Source organism: Phyllopteryx taeniolatus, chromosome 7, assembly GCF_024500385.1.
Source record: "Phyllopteryx taeniolatus isolate TA_2022b chromosome 7, UOR_Ptae_1.2, whole genome shotgun sequence".
NCBI lineage: Eukaryota > Metazoa > Chordata > Actinopteri > Syngnathiformes > Syngnathidae > Phyllopteryx > Phyllopteryx taeniolatus.
Genome location: NC_084508.1, coordinates 4081402 through 4105051, shown reverse-complemented (window position 1 = coordinate 4105051; position 23650 = coordinate 4081402). Strand labels below are relative to the sequence as shown.

At 47.5% G+C, this 23650-nt stretch overlaps 2 protein-coding genes across 3 annotated transcripts; one reads left to right on the top strand and one right to left on the bottom strand.

Moving 5' to 3' along the window:
* Nucleotides 1-13756, bottom strand: polr1b (RNA polymerase I subunit B). The gene is made up of 14 exons (XM_061778785.1): nt 13541-13756; nt 12507-12674; nt 12281-12427; nt 11570-11702; nt 10278-10414; nt 8479-8702; nt 8237-8408; nt 7817-7988; nt 6766-7181; nt 5364-5691; nt 4365-4561; nt 2983-3233; nt 1578-2085; nt 1-853 (listed from the first exon to the last, which is right to left on the bottom strand). The coding sequence occupies exons 1-14, from the start codon at nt 13715-13717 to the stop codon at nt 479-481; spliced, it is 3405 nt and encodes a 1134-aa protein (XP_061634769.1). The 5' UTR covers nt 13718-13756; the 3' UTR covers nt 1-478.
* Nucleotides 13757-14107: 351 nt separating this feature from the next.
* LOC133481349 (artemin) lies at nt 14108-22785 on the top strand. Of its 2 annotated transcripts, none has more exons than XM_061780571.1 (3): nt 14108-15424; nt 16754-16892; nt 17957-22785. In XM_061780571.1, exons 2-3 carry the CDS (start codon nt 16757-16759, stop codon nt 18364-18366), a joined length of 546 nt encoding a protein of 181 aa, XP_061636555.1. In that variant the 5' UTR covers nt 14108-15424; nt 16754-16756; the 3' UTR covers nt 18367-22785. The 2 variants fall into 2 exon arrangements, with proteins under 2 accessions (XP_061636555.1, XP_061636556.1); XM_061780572.1 differs by having other exon boundaries at nt 14108-15490.
* Nucleotides 22786-23650: the final 865 nt, after the last annotated feature.

The following is a 23650-nucleotide window of genomic DNA, read 5'->3' as shown; positions in this document are numbered from 1 at the left end:
GAAGGAAATGCTTTGACTTTTAATAGACAAATATATTTGAACGATAATCCCTCGCCAGAATGTTGCCATGGCGATCATATATAACAAGAGTGCGATTGTTTCTGAGCTCTCGTCCGACGCTCTCCCAGGTCCAGGTTTTGCTCTTTCGTGGGACTTTCTGGGTTTTGTCGGCACCGCGCTGCCCCCTGCCTCAACTCTGTGCAATATGTTTTGATGAATTTTACTAGAGGTGTACATTTGAGTGGAGATGATGCAGGAAAAACATGTTTAGTTCTTTTCTCCTAAGATGGTGTGCACTGCATTAAAAAGAGCAGGACATTCCCTTCTGCCACATTTCCGTGCGATTCTGATGAGGACACCCCAAAAACGTGCTCGTTAAAATATGGTTGACGATTCTTGCGAGGAGTCATTTACATGATCAGTGTCTTCACATCGTAATGAGCAAATGTGTTATTTCGGAAGTGTGCATGTAAGTGGTTCACTTGACCTCCAACTTGACTTTGATGTTCATGGCGGCGAGCTCGGCCACAAAGTAGCGGAAGACGTACGGCACGGACAACGAGTCCACCGAGTCGCTCTTGCCGCAGAGCGCGCAGACGGTGCGGCGGTGGCGCGTGGACGACCAGGTGGGCGGCGGCCGCTCCAGCAGCGGCGACAGCAAGCTGCCGCAGTCGAGGCACACCTGCGCCACCGAGCGGTCGGAGCAGTTGAAGAGGCGGTCGTGTAGCAGGAAGGACGAGCCGTGCGCCAGGAGGGCGTCGCGCTCCATCTCGCCGAAGCGAATGCCGCCCTGGATGTTGCGGCCGCCCACCGGCTGGTTGGTCACCTTGTCCCGTGCGCCCGTCGTCCGCACCTGCCGCGGAACACGTGTCACCGAAACCGGTTCACAAAGCAACTTATTCCCATATTTGGCAGAATGAAAGCCCCATAACTGATTAATCGCCCGATTCGCTTGACAAAATAATAACAATAAAGATACGAATTACAGGTAGAAAATGAGTTTTGCAATACTTTCTCCTTTAGGATTTAATTTTACGAGGCAAAAATGGAAATCGATTTCTTGTTTGTTTGAATGTTATAATTGTTGTCTTATGCCGTAATGTGTTAATCTGTAAAATTGGGTTCGAAAAGGGCTAATATCATGCAATTCAATCAGACGGGCCCTAATTAAAAACACTGCTACCGATACCAACACGCTGGCCTTATTTCAAGATATCGGGTACTCGTAAAGGCTGCCAATAGCCTGTTAAGGCAAAAAAAAGACAAAAATGCTATTAATTTCTTCCCGCCAGTAGTTGGCGCTACACTGTGGCAGTTCGACACACTGGTGAATCATGCGAGTCCGAAAGAAAGAAAAGGAACGAGCAAGAAAGAAAAGTTCACCATTTGTGGAACATCGTGTGACCAAACCCTGGAAGACTGGCTAGCTGACTTCCTGTGCATGCTACGCTAACGGGCAAGACAACGCATTCATGACAAGGTTACCTGTTCAAAATATATATATACTTTTTTTGTTTTTAGCTATTGGCTTTTTTCTGCCAAGTATCAGAATGGGCCTGAAAAGCATTTGCCCCCACCTGGAACTTGTCGGACACCATGTGCCTCAGCCGCTGGTAGTAAACCACGCCGACGAAGATGTCGGCCTCCAGCTCCAGGCCGCTGGTGCCGCTGTAGAGACGCTCGGTGCCGTAATAGTTGTAGCCGCCGGCCCGCAGCATCTCGCCGAAGTAGTCCAGCGCCGAGTTGTCCTCGGAGAAGGCGAAGGGCGTGGCGTCGTGGCTCAGGCCGTGCAGGGCGCCCGACTTGCCCGCCATGCTCTCGATGAGCATGCCGATGGTCATGCGCGACGGGAAGCCGTGCGGGTTGAACAGGATGTCGGGACTGATGCCGCTCTCGCTGAACGGCATGTCCTCGGCGGGCCACAGGCGGCTCAGGATGCCCTTCTGGCCGTGGCGGCTGGCGAACTTGTCGCCGACGGTGGGGTTGCGCGGCACTCGCACAGTGATGCAGACGCGCTTGAAGGAGCCCGAGCCGCCGTCGTTGCTGCAGATCTTGATGTTGTCCACCACGCACGCCTCGTGGCTCCTGAGGGAAGGCGCGGCAATGTATTAGGGACGGGTATGGCGCCGGCTCACGTTCGTGTCGTAAATAACGGGCGAGCCGACTAGAAAGCGAAGGATTGGTGACATTTCCTGTCATCACGAGTGTATATTGACCAAATAATGGCGCATCAGAAAAGGCCTCCTCGAGACCTTTCATTTGAGGTACAACTCCACGTGGTTTACGGCAAACTGATTTTTGACGTGTTACGGGCCAAGTTTTGAGATGGTTGAGACAAAAAGCGAAGCAAAACAAAATCATTTTTGTGCATTGAGGGTGTATTGACAAAATAAAGGATCATCAATCAAGAAAGCTCTCACCAAGACCTTTCATTTGAGGTGTGAGTCCATGTGGTTTCGGACTTATTCTGTCTTCTAACTTTGCCCTGGGTGATGTTTGGAGATGATTGTCATCATACTTTGAAGTCCTCATCAAGACGTTTTATTTGAGGTGTGACTCGATGTGGTTTCTAGCAGACCGACCTTTGACTTGTTCTTACTGTAACTTTTACTATATTCAGTGGATGTTTGGAGACGATTATCATTGCGTCATCATACCTGTAATTTGAGATGTGAGAAGTCCTCATCGAGACCTTTAATTTGAGATGCAACACGAAGTGGTTTGTTGCCATTTCAATTTGATCCTTCTCTGTGAACTTTAACCAAGACAACCTCTTGTCACTGAGCAGTGTCTCCACACCTTCTAAATGTCCAGCGCATTTCAAGACAATTACATAAAAAAAAGTGTAGAATCTTTTGTGCGGTTGCGAAATTTAACCTTGCTGTGACCTTGACGTTTGACCTTCTGACCTGTGAAAGCTTGTGAGGAACAAAAAGCTTTTCTGTGCTGGTTTGTGAGGGCAAAAAGAAGGAGCGCACTCACTTGTAGAAGGTGACGAAGGCCTGGCCGGTGTTCAGGTTCTGGTAGCTGTAGTACGGGTCGCCGTAGCGCAGCACGGCGCCCACCGGAGGAAGTCCGTCGGGGTCCAGTCGCCCGTTGACCTTGGGGTCACCCGGCTTGGTCCCGAACACCACGCCGTCCTGGCCCCGCGCCCTGAGGGTCAGGTCCACCATTTCAGTCTTGTAGATGCAGCCGTGAGCGAAGCCGCGCTCCCACGATGACTTGTTCACGATCTGGCCAGCGGGGGGGGGGGGGGCGTAAAAAAAAAAAACAATTCAGGTTTTCGGTCTGGTAGCGAAAGACTTCAGAGTCGCTCGTCATTCCCTCCTCTCCGATCGCCGACGCGCCGATGTTTGTACGCTCATATATTTGTGCGGCGGCATTTCACTTCCTTGGGGGAAACGATCCTCGGTTATCTTTGCCGAAAATCTCGTCTATTCACTGTTTTTGTGCTTAGGCCAAATTGATAAAAGTAGTGGTTTGGTGCGATCTTGATGCCAAAGAATTATTATTATTTTGAAGTGAGTTGAGGCGCTTCATTTCGACATAAGTAGTGCTTTAGTGGCAGGTTGGTGCCCAGGAAGCATGTTGAAGTGAATTGAGTAGCTTCACTTAGACATAAGTAGTGCTTTGGTGGAATCTTGTTGGCAGCAAATTATGTTGAAGTGAGTTGAGGAGTTTTATTTAAACATAAGTAGTGCTTTGGGGCTATCTCGGTGCCAAGGAACTACAAAGTGAATTGAGGAGCTTCCTTTAGACATAAGTAGTGCTTTGGTGGCAGGCTGGTGCCGAGGAAGCATGTTAAAGTGAATGGAGGAACTTCATTTAGACATAAGTAATGCTTTGCTGGCATCTTGATGCCAAGGAACTAAGTTGAAGTAAGTTCAGGAGCATCATTCAGGCATAAGTGGTGATTTGCTGCCATCTTCAGGCAAGTTAGTGCCATATTGAAGTGAATTGAGGAGCTTCATTTGGACATAAATAGTGCTTTGGTGGCATCTTGGTGCCAAGGAACTACGTTGAAATGAACTGAGGCGTTTCATTTAGACATGAAACATTGTTGAAGTGAGTTGAGGAGTTTCATTTTGACAAAAATAGTACTTTGCCGCCATCGTTTGGCCTCTGCCGGCAATTACAAGATACGGATTTTGGGGCGTTAATTATTTGGGGATTTTGGCGATTCCTTCCCTTCACCAACAGTCGAGGGTCGCTGAACGTGAGCACCGTTTGCTGACCACTTTTCAAAGTGCATTGTGGGAAACGTAGGCTAACGCGTCACTCTCCCGACAGTGCTGGAAAAGCAGTGCCCGATAATCCCGGCAATCCTAACCCGCAGACGGGGAGAGATCGCCGACGCGGCTCACCATGGCGTCCTCCATGTCGTAGCCGGTGTAGGAGATGACGGCCACCACTGCGTTGGTGCCGCTCGGGTAGTCGTCCAGCCGGTAGCGGTCGTACATGGCCGGCCGCACCAGGGGGCTCTGGGGGGTCTGCAGCCGGTAGAGTTTGTTGTCCGAGCGCTCCAGGAAGGCGTGGAGAGGGAAGCCCATCGTCTGCTTACCTGCAAATGGTGCAGGCGCAGGGTCACGGCCGGGATCTCGCGCGAGAGGCCCGTCTGAGACTGGGACCGGTGCCTTTGTCTGACACTGGGCACGTTCCTCTTTCTGCCACTCACTGACACTGACACCGACACCCGCCGGTGCCTTTCCCTGACACTCAACCATCTAGTACATGTACCCGTTTCAAACACACTCATCTGCTGCTGATACACGATGGTGCCCGTTACTGTCACTCACCCATCTGACACCGCTACATGTTCTTGTCACAAGCCATTCCACATATGACATCTGTGCCTGTCCCTGCCATTCACCAACCTGGAACTTGTACCTACAGCTGCCCACTCCCCCTTCTGACACTGGCAGTCTTTTGACACTGGTACATGTTCCTGACACTTACCCATCTGACATTAGTACGTTTCTGTTCCTGCCACTCGACCATCTAATAATGGTATCTGTTCCTTGAGGCATACTCATCTGGCATTGGTACATGTTCCTGTTTCTGCCACTTACCCATCTAATAATGGCAGCCGTTACTTGGACTGTGAAACTGGTCCATGTTCCTGCCACCCACCCCTCTGTCACAGGTAGCCGTTCCTGTTCCTGGCACTCACCCATCTGGCGCTGGGACACGTACCTGTTCCTCCCATTCACCCATCTAATAATGGTACCTGTTCCTGTGACTGTGCCACTGATTCCTGTCCCTGGCCACCAGTACATGTTCACCATCTAACACTGGTCCCTGCTCCTGTTCCTGGCCACCCAGCCATCTGACATTGGCACCGGTGCCTGTTCCTGCATACTCACCCATCTGGCACTGGTACATGTTCCTGGGGCTCTGATTGTGGTCCGAGTAGGGTATGAAATTGGCCACCACGCTGAGCATGCTGTGCGGGAAAAGCTCCCGGTGGGTGCTGACGCCCGGCCGCACCTCGGCCTCCGTCACGGCCACCTCGGCGTACATTTGCTCCAAAGTTCCCAATAGCTCCAGCGCGCCCAGCGCCAGGTTGCGCACGGGGCGCACCATGCGGCACGGCGTGGTGAACAGGAAAACGCCTGGGTACAAGCTGGCTTTGCCCGTCTTGGGCACCAGGACGATCTCGGTCCAAGGAGGGATCTTCTTCTCCTGCAGAACCTGAAAGAACGCCCGCGCAAGTCACGCTAACATTTACGCAACGCTCGCCAACGGGGAGGAAAATTCACGTGAAATTTCCGCAAAGTTTCCAGTCAATTTCCATTCGTGTTCTCCTGATTTATAACAAATATACATTATTTACAAATATTTTAATAAAATAAATACAACATTGTAACAATTTTTTTTTAAATGTGCAGGTAGAATTTGTTTAATTTTAATAACCCAAAATAAAAAAATTTAAACTGAAAAATGTATTATTTTTATTATACTTTTAAATCATTTCATTATAATTTATTAAACAATTTAAAATGGATAGAAAATGGTAACAAAAAAGAATTATTTTTTCAACTTTATTATTTGTAATGAATCGAATTTAATTAAAATGGTAAAACAAAACGTAATTCGTGTAAAACTTTGTATTAACAATAAAATAATGTATTCTCATTGTTATTACTGACTAATTCAATTTGATTCACAAATTTTAATAAAATACAAAATGGTACAAAAATCTTTTAAATATGCATTTGAAAAAAAATATTTTAATAAAACACATTCTAATTTGTATTCATAAATTAATTATAATCAACTGATTAATAAAAACTATCTAAATATTGCTATAATGTTATGTTACTTTTTTATCATGATTAACCAATTATTTAAACTACAAAATGTTTTTAAAAGGGTCAGATTAAGTTAAGGTTCAGTTTAGGGTAGGACAAATTACGGTAAATTTGTGGAAAATTTAAGGTAAACTTCGAGAAAATTCCCAGTAAATTTTCGACAACTCACAGTCAATCCCTAGCTAACTCGCTGTTAATCTCCAGGAAATCTCTGGAAAATTCCCAGTAAATTTCGAGACAATTTTCCATCAATTCGTAGGTAACGGCAAATCTCTAAAAAACTCACACAGAATTTCTTCTCAATGCACTTCTGGGAAATGCACAGTAAATTTGTGGAAAATTCACGTAAGATTTCTGGGAAACTCATGTTAAATTTCTCGAAAATTCACAGTAAATTTCCATGTGAAGTTAAGATGGAGAATTTTGGAACTACTTTCTGCGGGCGGCGGCCTACCTTGAACCTCCGCAGCGAGTCCACCAGCCCGGGTGCCACCTGGGCCTCCACCCAGCCCACCACGGCGCCGTCCAGGAGGACGGGGTAGCAGTCGGCGTAGGGCCGGGCGGGCGCGGCGTCGGCGGGGGCCACGCCCAGCGAGCAGAGCAGGGCGGGCAGCGTCACGGTGGGCAGCCAGCGCGTGACCACCTGGCAGCTGGCCGTCATGTGGTTCATGAGGCCGCAGGGTTCGCCGTCGGGCGTGTGCACCGGGCACAGGAAGCCCCACGACTCGGGCAGCAGCTTGCGCACAGACGTGGTGCGCATCTTGGCGAAGGCGGCGCCGCGGTGCACGCAGCGGAAGTGCGACAGGTAGCGGATGAAGTTGAGCTTGTCGGCCACCACGCACAGACCCGTGCTCTGCAGCATGCCCAGACCTGAGGGGCACAGACACGGGTACGCCGTCAACGCTCCACTTTGCCTACAAAGTTAGCGTTAGCATGACCGCAGCATACTTTACAATACATATGCTTGAAAATCTAACCCCGTCTTGAAACCCTAACCTTCCCTTGAAACTGTAATTTAAAATCTGAACAATGGTTCGCGTCCTGAAATCTTCATTTGAAACCCTTAACTTTGTTTGAAACCCTAACCCTGTCTTGAAACTCGACTTTGAAATCTTAAACATGGTGTGAAACCCTAACACTGTCTCGAAAACCTACATTTGAAACCCTTCCCTTAGTCTGAAACCCTAACCCGGTCTTTAAACCTTGATTTGAAACCCTAACTTTTGATGGAAACCCTGACCATGCCTTCAAACCCGAACTATGTCTTGAAACGTTAATTTCGTTTGTTTGAAAGCCTAACCCCGTTTTGAAATGCCACTTTGAAACCAGAAGTTTGGCTTGAAACCCTACTTTCAAAGCCTCGACCTTGTTTCGAACCCTACCTGGAAAGCTTAACTGACTACTAACTAATATCTAGAGACTTTCATTTGAACCCCTTACCTTTGTTTGACACCCTAACTTTGGCTTGAAACCCTCACACTAGCTTTAAACCCGAGGAGACTCACCGGATTTGGAGCTGAGGTTCCCGGTGGCCAGCAGGTATTCGAAGTATTTGGTGAGGTCGTTGCCCAGGTTGAACATCTTCATGACGTTTACCGACGTCCAGCCGCCCCTCAGGCGACTTCCTCGCTTTTCGAACGCCAACTTGATGGACACGAGCCACGCCGACATCCTCTCCTGGCGGACGGACGGGACACAAGATCATCATGCATCCCACGTAGGCTCCATTTTTTTTATCTATATTTTTGAATGAATTTTTTTTATTTGACCATTTAATTCATTTATTATACTTACAATTATTCCACACGATTCAAACGTGTATATAAACTACGCAAAATACTTGATTTGACTAATAAACTAGAATACTTATTTCTTCATTGCATGATTTCCAAGTGACTGTTGTGCTTGCTGCGCGTCTCGCTGACCTTGAGAAACATGAGGTAGAGCTGACCCGGCGTGAGGACCTCCTGGCAGCCCACGCCGTCCGGGTTCTCCTCCAGGCTCTCCTGCTTGGCGAAGCTGAACAGCTTGCGGGTCATCAGGCACAGCAGTCGGAACTTCTCCAGGCCCGTCCTCAGGTGGATGCAGACGCACTCGCTGCGGGAACACGACACGTTATCGGGGCGCCCGCCGCCGCCGCCGCCGAGGGCCGATCGGGCGCACGTACTCCAGCAGGAAGTCGGCGCACTCCTGGTGGGTGTACCACTCGGGCACGTGCATCTTAACGCGGAAGCGCCGGCCCAGGTAGTCCAGGACTTCTGCGCGCGACGTGCAGCCGTGCTCGGACACCAAGCGCAGCATCTCGCACGCGCAGCTGCGGAACAGCGAGTTCTCCTCCACGCCTTTGATCAGCTCTGAGAACATCTCGAAGTCGCTTAGGTCCACCATAGCCTGAGAGAGAAAGACTTAACAAGTTGAAGACAGATGGAACTGAAATCCTGACCTGGACTTAAAACCCCAAGTTGCGCCTTCACATTTATCCGCTCGGTATCAACCAGGCAAGGTAGCGTTGGCGCGGACGGGCATCGTCGTCGTCGCTGTCAGCACGGGACAGTTGAAAGCTTTCCTCACTGCGCTCTGTTATGAATCGGGGTTCACCGCGTGGCAGGGCGCAGGCTTGACGGGCTGTTGCAAGCTTGCCCATAATTGGAAGTAGTTGCTCAGCGGTCTACCACGAACACCGATGCTTTTCGCTCCGCTTGGGCCACTCATAGACATGAACAATAGGGAGCTACGACGCTAAGCTAGTGGGGCAAAATGTCAGCACATTCCATGTTTGTAGACGACACGAAAACCAAAAGAACAAGAGTGCCTGCGCATTGTGCTGCATACGGTTGCTCACAACGCCACACAATTGCAACAAAACAACTGGAAATAACCTTTCATAGGTAAGCATTGCTTTTTTTTCGTCTCTTTTTTCAAATGTTCTGTATTAATAGCACATGCTTTGACGTTGACAAACAACTAAACCTCATGAAAGTCGGTTGAGAATTGAGCAAGTTCTGATTTATTTTCAATGTTCATGCACTGCCTTTGACGGGGAAGTTGCCCCCACCAACATGGCCGCCACATAAGCACGTGGCTAAGCGGGGCTGCTGCAGCGCGACGGCATATCTAGTTTTCTGTTCATATCTGTGCGTTTGTTGCCGTCAGTAACCTGAAATCACTGCGGCGACCCTTCTCCGATTGCATGCGCCGTCTGACGTCACCGCCCGAGTTGCAGAACATTTTTCGATTCGAGGCGCCGCAGCGGCGCGCAGCCCACCACCTTGCGTGCCGCGGTGTTCCATTGGCACCCGCGCAGCATACGCCAACGAATGGGGTTCTTTGACAGCGCGCTGCGTCCTGCTAAGAGCGGTGTGAAGGCCGTCACTGCTGTCAATAGAGCTGTTGTTGTGCCCATGGTTCTCGCTATCCTGTTTTGTCGCTGTAGCTAGCCTCCATCCCTCTACTCTGCCTCTCTAGCGCCGAGGCGGAGATTTTTCTAGCATCCGTAACCAACGGTTTGCTCATGTGGACTTCAGTTAGTCTTCTGGACAGACTTTCGAGAAAAATCTAGTCTTGGAAAAAAAACAAAGATAATCAGTCTGCTTTCATGGAGGACGACAAGAATCGAAGAATATTTACTGTCGAGAGGATAAAATTACGAGCATAAACCAGGTCTCTAACAGATTAATCGATTATGAAAATAGTGGATTGTAGTTAATTTGATAACCGATAACTTGTCGATTCACTGCTTAGTTGTTGCACCTCTTCTTGAAACCCTAATTTGAAATTCCAACTTGAAATGCTGAACCCTTGCTTGAAGCCCGAATTTAAAAACCAGACCTTTGTTTGAAACCTTAACTTGAAATCCTCCACATTGCCTGAAACCCCAATTTGAAATCCTTACCCTGGCTTCAAACTTTAATTTGATACCCAACTCTTGCTCAGGAGAAGAAGCGTATTGGGAGAAAATGTTTATACCTTAAGCGCGAAGCCAAGCGGAAGAAAGAAAAGTTCCTTCTTGTAGATGAAGTTGAGCATGACGGTTCCGTTGTCCAGGTAGTGAAGGTTCATGTTCACCGCCGTGTGATCCTCCTTCACGCAGCGTATGGACACACCTGTCGGGTGACGGCGTGAAAACATGCAGGGACAAAAATGCACCGGAAAAAAAAGCCCCTTTCACCCGGCCGGTAAAAATATAGCTTTTTCTCTCGGCTGCTGTTTGTGTCAACGGTACCAATACAGAATGCAGGGACAAAGCAGCCAGCAAGAGGTACGATAAGTGTGAAGATTCACTACACACTCACTTTTCCTGCCGTGTTAACTAGTTCATACGTCACACCAAATGCTAAGGCCATCTAATTATGTGAATTAAGCAAGATGATGGGAGACCGTGTGAAAACATGCAGGGACCATGCACCATGCCAGAGTTTCCCCCCCCCCCCCCCCCCCCCCCATCTTATTTTTCTGTGTTAATGAGACAAAGTCTACCCAGCAATTGTAAAAAATATCAGACGTGTAATAGAAAAAGGATGTGTGAAAGGGTAAGCAATGTCCGTGGGGTGGGGGGGTGGGGGGTTCACTACACTTACACTCACTTTTCCTGCCCTGTGGTGATCAGATGAAAATTTGACACATCACACCAAACACTGACATCTACTTACAGTGCAAAAGTACAAAAGACAGGACTGTGTGAAAAGGTACACAATGCTCTGGACCGGGATGTGAAGTTTCACATGATACTCACTTCTTTCACCCATTGTGAAAAATGTAAACGTCACATCAAATGTTGACGTCATTAAATAATCTGATGCCTGGATACCGTGATTCTGTGTGAAAGGTATGGCAGTACACCACCTAGGCTGGATTCAGCATGAAAGGCACAGGTGATGGGTGATAAATCCTTGCTCTATTGTGATGGGTCTGATACAGCAATTTTCCAGGTCTCAGCCTGTGCCTTTCACGCAGCATTCTGGTCTGTGAGCCCTTTCACACGGCAACCCGGAAACCAGATAACTGGATGATGTTCGCGTCGGACAGAGACATTTTCTTTCGAAACAGGAGAAGTGAGTGTCGAGTGTGAATCCTCACACCCCACTCCATCCCGGGTTTCACACAACCCAACTCTGGCACGCTTCTGACTACTGCCTCGGAATCCGGGATATTTGCAAATTTGCGTTCAGTGTCGGCACCTTTCGCACGCGAGCGTGGGGAAAGAAGACGATTGTTGTGGGCGGCGTGAAAGGGGCTGAAGAGAGTGGGGCGTTTACTACCATACTGCGTGTAGCCCTGGCCTCTGCTCTTCCATTTGGGTCGAGACATGGCGATGGGGTAGTTCCTCCGCGGCATGATCAACATGCGGATCACCTTCTCCATGCCGTTCACGATGAAGTAGCCGCCCATTTCCTGAAAAGCGCGTGGGATTACTCAAAACCCTACTTTGAAACCCCATCCTTTGCTTTAAGCCCAAAACTGAAACCCTATCCCTTTCTTGAAAACTTGACACCCCAACCCTGTCACGGAGCCTCACCAATGATTGAAAACCCTAAACCAGGCTTGAAAGATTCATTTGAAACCCTAACCGTTCTTTGAAACCATTACCTTTGCCTGAAACCTTAGTTTAAAACTGTAACCAATGTTTGAAACAGTAACCATAATTTGAAACCCTGACCAAACATTGAAACCCTACTGAGAAACCCTAACCCCACATTTGGAAACCCTACTCGGAATCCTTAGCTTTAAACCCTAACCTAGACTTGAAACCATAATTTAACATCTTAACTCATTTGAAACCCTAAACCTGGTTTGAAACCTTAATTTGAAACCCCTACCAAGGCTTGAAGCCATACTTTGAATTTTTAGCCTTTGTTTTAAAGGCCTAACTTAGATTTGCAACCCTAATTGAAAGCCTAACCAAGGCTTGACACCATACTTTGAAACTCTAACCTGCGTTTTCAACTCTTAACCTCGACCTGAAACCTTACCTCGGCCTCCTCGTGGTGCCGCACGAGCTGCTGCGGCGTCATTCCGCGCAGGTTGCACAGCCGGGACTTGACCATGACGGGAAGTTGTCCGAGCGACTGCTTGATGATCCCTTTGGGGACGCCGTCCACCGCCCAGCTCACGTCCGCCTGCCCGCACGCAAGCCGACCGGCGGTGAAAGGCGCGCCGGGTAATCTCTCTCTGCGCTACGGCGCCCGCGTCACTCACCACCATCTTGCCCCTGTACGTGCAGCGCCTGGCGCGACACTCGGCCGGGAAGACCCTCATCTCGCGGCACACGTTGCCCTTGGAGACCGTGGGCGGGTACACGGCGGCCTCCACGAACGCCAGGCTGATGCGCTCGCCCTTCACCGAGAACTCCAGCGGCGGGATGGCCTGATGGCACGTGGGAAGACGACGGACACTTCATTAGGTACGCCGGAGCTTCACTTTCCACTGACGCCGTCACGGACCATTTGCGTTCAGTCGAGATCTGGCCGACTTTTTTTTTTTTTTTTTTTAAACATTTGCTAAAACATTACAACATGAGAGCAATAATGACATTCAAACTAAAACAAACATTCAAAAAACTGCAAAAAAAAAAAAAGGCAAATTTTTCCCTCTGATTGTAAAGTTGAACAAATTGCAACTAAAGGACAAAATATTGTAAATGTTCCGCCTGTAATTCACAACTTTGTTGTGGTAAGCGTGAAGGGACCAAAAAATTACACTATTTTATTGTTTATATATTTTGAAAATCAAGCGGCCGATTAATCGGTTATCGGGAATTTTATCCTGCCAAATATAGGAATCGGCATCTGCCTCAAAAAAGGTCGGGCGGTCGGACCCTCGTGTACAAATTGGAACCAGACAGGAGCACAAAGTGGAGGAGACCATTTTCACTGTTATGAAGACAAATGTTATGTTACGTTCCGTTTTATGCTAAGCTTCTGTTTTAGTTGTAAATGGTTTTGTTGCATTTCTGGAAAAGCTCCAGCAATAAAGTTGTTGTTGGGCATCGCAATAGTGACACTTTTTAACCACGCTGCCCAAACCTACTTTCTTTTTAACTGGCGTTGGGGACCATGTCAAATGTTATTTTTAGTACACGGTCCAAAATCGGAAGCTAATTGACACCCATTATAACTGCATTGAAAACAATGCTTGCTTGTTTGTTTGTTTGTTTAATCCCCAAATGATTGAAGAAGTGGGGATATAGCGCCAATAAGTGCTTTGGGGGTTTTAGTTAGTTAGTGTGATACCTGCACGACGCGGCTTAATCCTTCGCTGACGGCCTGGTCGAAAGAGTCAATGTGAGCTTTGACCAAATCCTGCACGGCTTGACACTGGCTGGCCTTGAGCTCGCCGAAGCGTCCGTCCGTCAGGTTCTTCAAAGTGGGACTTTGGGCCACATCGGCCCATTCGTCCGAGGCGTCCATGCTTGTTTACCACACGTGCGCTCTCGCCCCGGAAGTTCCGCTTACGGAAGCCCATGGTATAATTTGTCCAAACACGGTTGCCGTACATGTTCCCACCGACTGACGGAAGCCGAAAGTCACTTTCGCATTTCGTATTTAATCGTTAATGCACTGCTTTTGTGGCGTTATCGTGTGTACGTGCGACACTGAAAGTAACTAAGCTATTTTCATATTCATCTTTACGAAATGCTTTCATTCTACCACACTAAACTTACATTATTTGATAGCACGACCGTGTCGCCGTAGAGCGGATTGAGTTCCGTGTGTAGTTTGGGTTGGCACATTAAATAACTGGTTCGTCCAAGTGACGCACACCTAAACATGTAACCAGCTAATAAAGTAACTACATGAAAAATATAACATCGCTATAAGTAAATCTGTGACATTACTAGCAGCTCTCGCCAGAGTTTTGCTTCTAGAAACACAAGATGGCGCTATTTTACAGCACAAGAATGAACAAGACCCGGAAGACTTCCTTTTAGTTTTGCATCGTGTGTTATTATCTTGAGCAAAACTAATGTTTCTTTAGTCTTCGGTGATTTAATTTGATCAGGTCAGGACATTCGACAAGACTGCATTTTCGTCCAGTTTTCTCACCGTGAATCATATCTCACGTTATGATTTTTTGTTCGATTACCCGAATAATCGATACTCATTTTCACAAGTGCTTCTCATCACGCGGGTCGCGGGCGTGCCGGAGCCTTTCCCAGCAATCTTCGGGCGAGAGACGTGACGTCATCGCGCTCGTTTCGGCTTCACGCTCCGAAAACATTTTAACACCAATGACGAACTCGACAAACATTAGCCGGCTTACATGCAGACTTTTTTTTGTTATTCTGATTGAAGCTCACCTGCTCACATGCGACGTGATCAATTCCGATCTGGCGTTTGATGTGCACGACATTTATAATCGTTTTACAGATCGATGCGAACGTCACGCGATTTGTCAAGATGGAGGTCGGTCGTCTATTTAGCGCAGTCGTCGCGATTGTTTTGCCACTTTTATGAATGCGACAGCTTAAAAAAAAACAAGTTCCAAGTGGTTTGTTCCAAAAAAACAACGAGGTTTATTATGGTTAGGATTCGCGCCGAGGCAGTTGAAGATGTGTTAAGGTTCGGATTACGGTGGTTAAGGCCGCTGCCGAACCCGACCGAAGCACGACGCGGCGTGCGTGGTTTGGCAACCGTTTCCTTGAGCGGCGTCTTCACGCCGCAGCTTCCATCCAATCAAAATGCACACAAGCTTTCCCGTACGGTGAAAATTCATTTCCGGGATCTCCGCCATATAAACTGCTTTAACCCCAACGCTTGTCCGAAACCTAACCATAATAAACTTCTTTGTTGTTGTTGTTTTTTTTTTTTTATCTTGCACAAATGCGATACATATTTTTTTCATGACTGAAAGTCAGAAGTTGACATTTATTTCTTGACTATTCGCTGCCATTGGCGTGAATGCGTGGGACTTGGCTCCAAGGTTTTGGACTCGAGCTCCTTCCTTGGCAGGAATTTTGGCTCCTGACAGGAGTGGTTGCACTGCGCCGAGTTTGTAGACCACCTTGCTCGCACGCGCTCGCGCTCGCGAGGACGAGAACGAGCGTCTGCGCGCGGCCGCACGCCCGCCAAGTGCTGCTACGTTCATGATCTGCGGGAGCGGGAAGGCGCGGAGAGGTAAGACCCGACGCCGATCACGCCGACACCAAAAGACGTCGGCAGCGAAATCCGGAACATTCTTCTGTAAGGCTCGAGAACATTCCAAAAGCACCAGAACCTTCTCATGCCGGGTTCCGCCCGTCCGGGACCTAAAAATGGGTCGCGTGTTTTTTTTTTGTTTTTTGTTTTTGACTTTTTTTAAAAATCACACCAGCTCCGCGACTGTCGAAAAGTGTTTTGTTGCTTTTCAAAGTAAAATGTTGCCAGCTCAGCGGCTGATATTTGACTGATCGATGAGGAAACAAGTCCAATGTTTTTCCTGCACGTGTACCTAATGAAGTGAACTCTAGTGCTTCCAAATGGAGGAGAACCATCAAATCATAATCATAACGTGGCGAGCTATTTTACTTTGAAAGGTCGAAATATATTTTTGTGGATTATTCTCAAGGATTTTCTGTTTGATTTTGCTCCTCGAAATCATTCCTAAAACTGCAACCAACATACAGTATTTGTCATACTTTTATAATTCAGTGCCACCTAAAAAAAAAAAATAATAATTTAACCATCCAAGTAGACCCAAAAGAAAAACAAATCTTACTTACTTCAGTTTTATTACTCATAAAAGTAGTCGTCGTAAAATATTCACCGCGTGTCCGGTGACAAGCGAGTCATGAAAATAAATACATAATGGCATAAAATATATCATAGTTGGTGACTTGTGTACGGAGTTGAACTCGTTGTGCGACTAGAATCGTCTCTCAGAACACTCGCATCTCAAATCGTCTTTTTGGATGAAAGTCAATGAATTGCAATTAATCCGTTCCGGCTGCCCGCCAAAGAGGACAAAAAATGTTTTTCACAAGAAAAATTCCACTCGACAGTATTGTACTGTATATGAACACGTGACCTTCAAATACGGGAAACGCCAGCACAAAATTTGACTGTGCCTAATGTTTTGTCCCACCTTGTGTTTATTGGCGGTTGGCAAACCAATTTACTAGCGCTCTCTCTCTTTCTCTCTCTCACATATATATATATATAAATGTTGACCCAAACCGTAACAGAAGGGTTAATCAGTTAACCAATTAGTAGGAATAAAACCAATGCAACAAAAAAATTGTTATTATTACAAGTGTATATTCATCCATTCATCTTCCGTTCCGCTTGTCGTCACGCGGGTCGCGGGCGTGCTGGAGCCTATCCCGGCTGACTCTGGGCAAGAGGCGGGGTACACCCTGAACTGGTCGCCAGCCAATCGCACGGGACATACAAACAAACAACCATTCGCACCTACGGCCAATTTCCCGGCTGCCGTCACTTCACGGGCGTCCACTTTGTCTGTGTCAGGTGATGCTGTGGCTGATGGCGGCGTTGCTGGCCCTGGCGGAGGACGTGTTGTCCGAGGAGGACGGCCCGGAGAACCGGCTGGAGCCTCCCGCACCGGACACCGGACACCGCACCGCCCCCTTGTGGCCAGAAGCCTACGGTAGGCGCAAAGCGACAGCGCTTTCCTTAAACACATTCACTGCCATCGACTGCTCGAGAAGTCAAATATCCGTGTTGACTGGGAAGGCTGGTGGTGAACGAGTTTCTCACAAGACAGAGGCGACCAACCAGACGAAAGAGGGCAGTCGCAGCCAAATATGGACAAAGCGGATACGAAAGTGGCTCAAACGGAAGTAGCTGTCATAGGGGCCTTTTCTGGACACTTCTAGGACTTGTGTGTTTGTTTTCAAATGAAGTTGACACTTTTCAAACCAAGTCCATGTTAGTGAGTCACTCTATGGAGGTCGAAATAGCCCAGATTTCAAGTATTAAGGAAGAATCCAGCAATGTGACGTGCTTTATTGCGGATTTGTTTCAGCACCGGACCCCTGGGAAATGGGCAAAATGAGCCTCACATTGTTGCTTCAAACCAACATGGCGAACCTTCTGGGTATTTTAGGGAATGGCAACTGGGATAGGCTTCAGCACGCCCGCGACCCGCATGAGGGGAAGCGGTATGGGAAATGGATGGATGTATTATACTGCCCCCAGGTGGCCCTGGGGGCAACACCGTACTAACCAAAAAAAAAAAAAACATTGTCCGTGCAGTCGCAGCTCACTGAGCGTGATATGTCGCATGGAAATATTTCTGTATAATTATGCGTGTGTGCGTGTCTGAACGTGGCCGCGCGATCCAGCGTCAAGGAGTCGTTCGCCGGCGGAACATTTCTACGAATGTGCGCCTGCTGCTGATTACAGTACGAGAGTAAACATGGAGACATGAACTGACAAGCAATGCCGCGTGGCTCCGAGAGAGAGTCAGGCCAAGACAGACAGCGACTTAGACAACAACTATATATGTGTGTGTATACATTTATGTATGTTATATACTCTATATAATGCATAGCATAATGAATAATAGCAGCAAGGATAGTCATAAGTAACAGACTGCTTGGCAGTAGTTCTTAACGTTATTGAATGTTTACTCCGATAATCATGTGGTTGGTTGACTCGGTCCCTGAGGGCATCGGTACGACCATTTTGTTTTTTTTCGTGTGTTTTTAGAAACACGGACACCGCTACAGGACGCGGAGGCCGCGCGGAGCCGGTGGCGCCGCTCCCCTCGCGACGCGAAACCGCCGACCTCCCGGAGGAAGCCGAAGAGGACCAAGGGCGGCGGAGCGTCGTGCCGCGTGGAGAAACGCCGGACGCGCGTCCGCGAGCTGGGCCTGGGCTACGACTCGGACGAGATAGTCCTGTTCAAGTACTGCGCGGGCTCGTGCCGCGCCGCCCGCAGGAACTACGACCTGGCGCTGGGCGCTCTGGTGGCGCGGGCGGGCGTCTCGGCGCACGAGGTCAGCGGCCGCCCGTGCTGCCGGCCCACCCGCTACGAGGGCGTGTCCTTCATGGACACGCGCGCCACGTGGCAGACCGTGCGCTGGCTCTCGGCCGCCGACTGCGGCTGCGTGGGTTGACCCGTCGCTTCGACGGTGTCGTGATGTCACTGCGAGGAGGCGGTGTCGGGACTCGCCGGGGCGAGCCGGGGATCCGACCCGGAACCTTCGGGACGGGGCGGCCGGTGCCGAGGTGCCCTCGAGAGAGCCCGGTGTGGAACTTAACCCCGGAACTCGGGACTCGGGCCAAAAGAAGACCCTGCTAAGGGGGGAGTACTTTGGACTTTGGACAGGTCCAGGGACTTCTGCAGATTGGCGCTAGTACCAGCTAAAAGTTTCTGGAACTGATGATAGCGAAGTGCTAATTTGAGATCTGGCTTTTCAGGGTTCTGTGTGAGACCAACAAACGGATAACGCTAAAATAATAATCACAAACATCGGAACTTAAAAGGGGAATTTGCAGTGTTAAAACTGCTAGCGAGATTTGAATGTGACCTCATTTGACTGGCGCAATCACTTCAAAATCCAAAGAGTGGTGAAAAACACAGCTGTCGGGCAGACATTTTGCGGATGGGCGACGACATCGTGCGACATCCTGGTGATGCGTTTCCGCCCTTTGAGTCGGAATCCGCTTAACGTCCGACACGAAACTCGAGCGCTTCGTCTGCCGGGAAAATGACATACGATAACGTGAGGGATACTTTGAAGTTGCGTGTAACACGGCGAGGCTTTAATGCGGCTTTTTTTGGTTTTCAAATATTTGAACTTGAAGGCCCGAGGTCACAGGTCAGCGCGAGGCCCCGGGGGGTGTGGCGGCTGCGAGTGCGCAAGAATTGCTTGACGCCTCGTCAGTCGCGTCCTTTGTCTCTGATTGGATGCGAAAGAGTATTGATCGATAGTATCGATTTAGAGTCCCAAGACTTTTGTCCACGTAGACCAGTGTTTCTCAACCGGGGGTCAGTGGACCCCGAGTGGTCCGTGGTGTAATTGCAAGGGGTCCGTGAAAATAAAGTATCTTTTTCAAAAGATCCTACGACATTTATAGTGATCGGATTAGTTTTACTCAAATGTGATTGAGATCTTGCCCCCATCTGCAATTTTGAAGTTACTGCATGATACTGTTATACAAAGTTAACATGATCTGAATTCCCCGAGCGTTTTAGTGGGCAAACACCGTTCATTTCTTAATAATGCTTTTGATTGTGAAAAATGTGCAGGGAAGTGTTTGAAAGTGTTCAAACTCATTCATTTGCTCGCAACGTCGAAACGCAAGAGAGGGGAGGCGGAGCAAAGTGTGCCTCACGACCATATCCGCGTCATCGCACCAGTATGGATCCGATGCCGATACGGACGCGGTACGGATACCGTCAACATTTGGATCGATCCGCCCACCGCTCCCGCCAAGGGCGAGGCAAACGTCCACGCACACGCACGCTCACACGGGCTCGTGCGCGTAGGACGCCACAGTAGCCTTGTTTACACGACGACATGGTGTTGTGGGATGCCAGGACAAATATAGACGTGAGCCAAGCGCGCTTCGAAGTGACGGCTTTTCAACACGCCGTTTAATTTTAGATGCGCTGAGACGCGACACCATTAAACGGGCGTCGTCTTCGCAAACGAAGCACGCCGCCGCCATTCGCACATCCCCAAAAACACGCTGGAAGAATTACGTTTACAAGTAGGCCACAATGCGCGTCGCGGTTAAGCCAAAAAGTCACAGTTTGCTTTGTGCCTTGGTTCTAAGGTTCACATTTGGTAAATATTAATAACAGCTTCGAGCTTCTCTTTTTAGGAAAAATCAATAGTTTGTCTTCACTTAGGAAACAAAATCCAAACAAGTGCTACCAGTTTGAACAGTGTGAATTATGCTATGAGAATATGACTGGCATTCGTATTACGCATCTTTTCTTTTTAGGGAAGTGCAACAGAATTAGTTTGTTTTGTTTTTAAAACAGAAGTAGTTTGTCTTGTTCACAAACAACAATGAGCACGTAGCCCACGGAAATCTTTTCTCTCCAACATTCTACTTCCAGTAAAACGTATTCGGTCCAATCAGAATCCGAATCCGAATCATCTTTATTTGCCAAGTATGTCCAAAAAACACACAAGGAATTTGTCTCCAGTAGTTGGAGGCGCTCGAGTACGACAACAGACAGTCAATTGACAGAGAACACTTTTGTGATATAAAGACATTGACAAAAAAAAAAACAAAAAAAACAGTCGCTGAGCAGTAAAGGGTTGCTAGTTGCTAATAATCTTGATGCTAAGCTAGCCTTCACACTAAAGCGTGGAGAAAGCTGTTGTCGGATGCAATGCATCACCTTGACTTACTGTACAAATCAGGGGGTGTCAAACGTACGGCCCGTCAGGGGGTCCAATCCGGCCCCTGCGGATGGAGAACACATTCACTGCACATTTATTTTTCAATAAAAGTAACTTTTTTTTTTTTTGTATAAGTCTTCCCAAGGTTTTCACACAGACTTTCAACTCCCCCCGAAAGATTTTCGATGGGGTTGAGATCTGGAGACTGGCTCGGCCACTCCAGGACCTTGAAATGCTTCTTACGAAGCCACTCCTCCGTTGCCCGGGCGCTGTGTTTGGGATCATTGTCACGCTGAAATACCCAGCCACGTTTCATCTTCAATGTCCTTGCTGATGGAAGGAGGTTTTCACTCAACATCTCACGATCCACGGCCCCATTCATTCTTTCCTTTACAAGGATCAGTTGTCCTGGTCCCTTTGCAGAAAAACAGCCCAGAAGCATGATGTTTCACCCCCATGCTTCACAGTAGGGATGGTGTTCTTTGGAAAGCAACTCAGCATTCTTTCTCCTCCAAACACAACAAGTTACTCTTTTACCAAAATGTTCTATTTTGGTTTCATCTGACCATATGAAATTCTCCCAATCCTCTTCTGGATCATCCAAGTGCTCTCTAGCAAACTTCAGACGGGCCTGGACATGTACTGGCTTAAGCAGGGGGACACTTGGGTTGGGGTTTCAAGCTAAATTTTAGCACTGCAGGATTTTGAGTCCCCGGCGGCGTAGTGTGTTACTGATGGTAACTACTTTGTTACTTTGGGTCCTCCCGTGTGGTCCTGGGATTTTTGCTCACGGTGTGAGATCTTGCGTGGAGCCCCAGATCGAGGGAGATTATCAGCGGTCTTGCATGTCTTCCATTTTCTAATAATTGCTTCCACAGTTGATTTCTTCACACCAAGCTGCTTGCCTATTGCAGATTCAGTCTTCTCAGCCTGGTGCAGGTCTACAATTTCGTTTCTGGTGTCCTTTGACAGCTCTTTGGTCTTGGCCATAGTGGAGTTTGGAGTTTGACTGTTTTGAGTTTGTGGACGGGTGTCTTTTATACTGATAATGAGTTCAAACAGGTGCCATTAATAACGAGTGGAGGACAGAGGAGGCTCTTAAAGAAGAAGTTACAGGTCTGTGAGAGCATGCAAAATCCTCTCGGAGCCTCCGCATCCTGGTCTTCCAGCTCCTTCCCTCAGGTAGGCGCCATCCAACAATGCAAAGTCAAATACATTAAAATAAATCTATTTCTGATGCCATGTTTTCAAGAAAATTATTTCAAAGTGGCATATTTTATATGAGATCATTAGAGCCATCAATAAATAAGTCATAACGTTGATTTTGACGCAGTACGAATTATTAATGTGAAACAAACACGGTAACAAAAGTGCAACCGCAATAAAAGAAAATGAATGGACAACAGCAGGATTTGATTGGATCTGATTTCAAAATGAGCCACACAAAGGTGAGGAGAAATATCCATGCTGAGCTCTCGGCCAATGAAAGAAGCTTTCGCCAAACGTACGCGTGCGTGCGTCTCTCCCACGACGGAAACGGACGAATTGAAACCGACGCACATCGCCCTCCACCAATGGATGAGGGCCGGCTCTCTGGCGCCATCTCACGGTGTAGGGCTGTAAGTGCAATATATGCAATATATTTTTGGACACCCAAAATATATTCATATCTGCACACAGACTTGGTAAGTGTTTTAATGAAACAAGAATTGGCAGTAGTAACGTAAAAAAAAAATAATAATAATCATGTCATAATAGTGCCATTCAATACGCACAATTCATAATAAAATATATTTTATGGGATGTATTTAGTAAATAGATGACGCATTAAGTATTATCTGCAACAGGACTGAGGGCTGGAAATTGTGATGCGGTCTCTAGCGCCACCTAGTTTAGGGGTGTAATTACACTCAAAACCTATTTTCAAAACCTGTTTCACGCGCTCATGCTTGGAAAATACATTTTGTAACTCTTAGCAAAACAATTGCACAATGTTATCAAATCCCCACTTCGAGCCTAAAAGATGTGCAGGGGAAATAGACCACTGCCGACGTAAGTTTCATATTCAAACTTTCAGCTACTCGGTGGTTCCCAACTGGTTTTGCCTCAGGAGCCAAAATTGAACTTAGTCCTTAAGTCGCAAGCCACATTTTGGACATTCTTGAGCAACTCCGATTGAATTCTCACAAAAAAGAGCCCAGTGATACAAAAGCCTTTATGCACCGTTGAAAACATGAAAAGGGTTGATATATGTGAAACGTGATCAAACATGACAAATATGAAATATGAAATAAAAAGGCAACACTTTTGATGAATAAAAAGGTAGACTTCTTGAATCGAATAATAAAATAAAGGAGACAAAATACTGAAATAAAAAGGCAGATTTCACTTGCATGACAGCATTTGTGCTTTTCTTTCTTTTTTGTCTTGTTCGGCTGTTAAGTCAAGCCGAATGGAAAATCTGTACCCCTTTCATGCCGGAACAGTTTTACTCTGTCACAGTGGAGTTTTTAAGCTTCCGCTGTGGTATTATAATTGAGGTTTATTGACAATCAGACTTGATCAGTCGAACAGAACAAAGTTTCTAGAAGGGAGAGAGAAACAAAGACAAAAGACAAAACACTAATTGTAAACAGGATGAGCGAAGTAAATCATGATATCATCTCCAACAATGAAACATGAAATATGAGTGTTGCATGGGGCTGTAGTGCTACACCCTGTGACGGAAGGACAGGACAAGATAGAACAGGACAAGAACAGGACAAGATAGAACAGGACAAGATAGAACAGGACAAGATATAACAGGACAAGATAGAACAGGACAAGATAGAACAGGACAAGAACAGGACAAGATAGAACAGGACAAGATAGAACAGGACAAGGACACGAGAAGAAGCATGCAGGGCAAGGGTCGTGAACCCGACTGTACAACTGAAGTGTGGCGGCATTAATTATGTCAATTCTAAAAGTCTACAGGACGAGAGTATAAGTGAGGGGATACACAAGCGATTTGCATATTCATGAGTTATTTGTCGCAGTA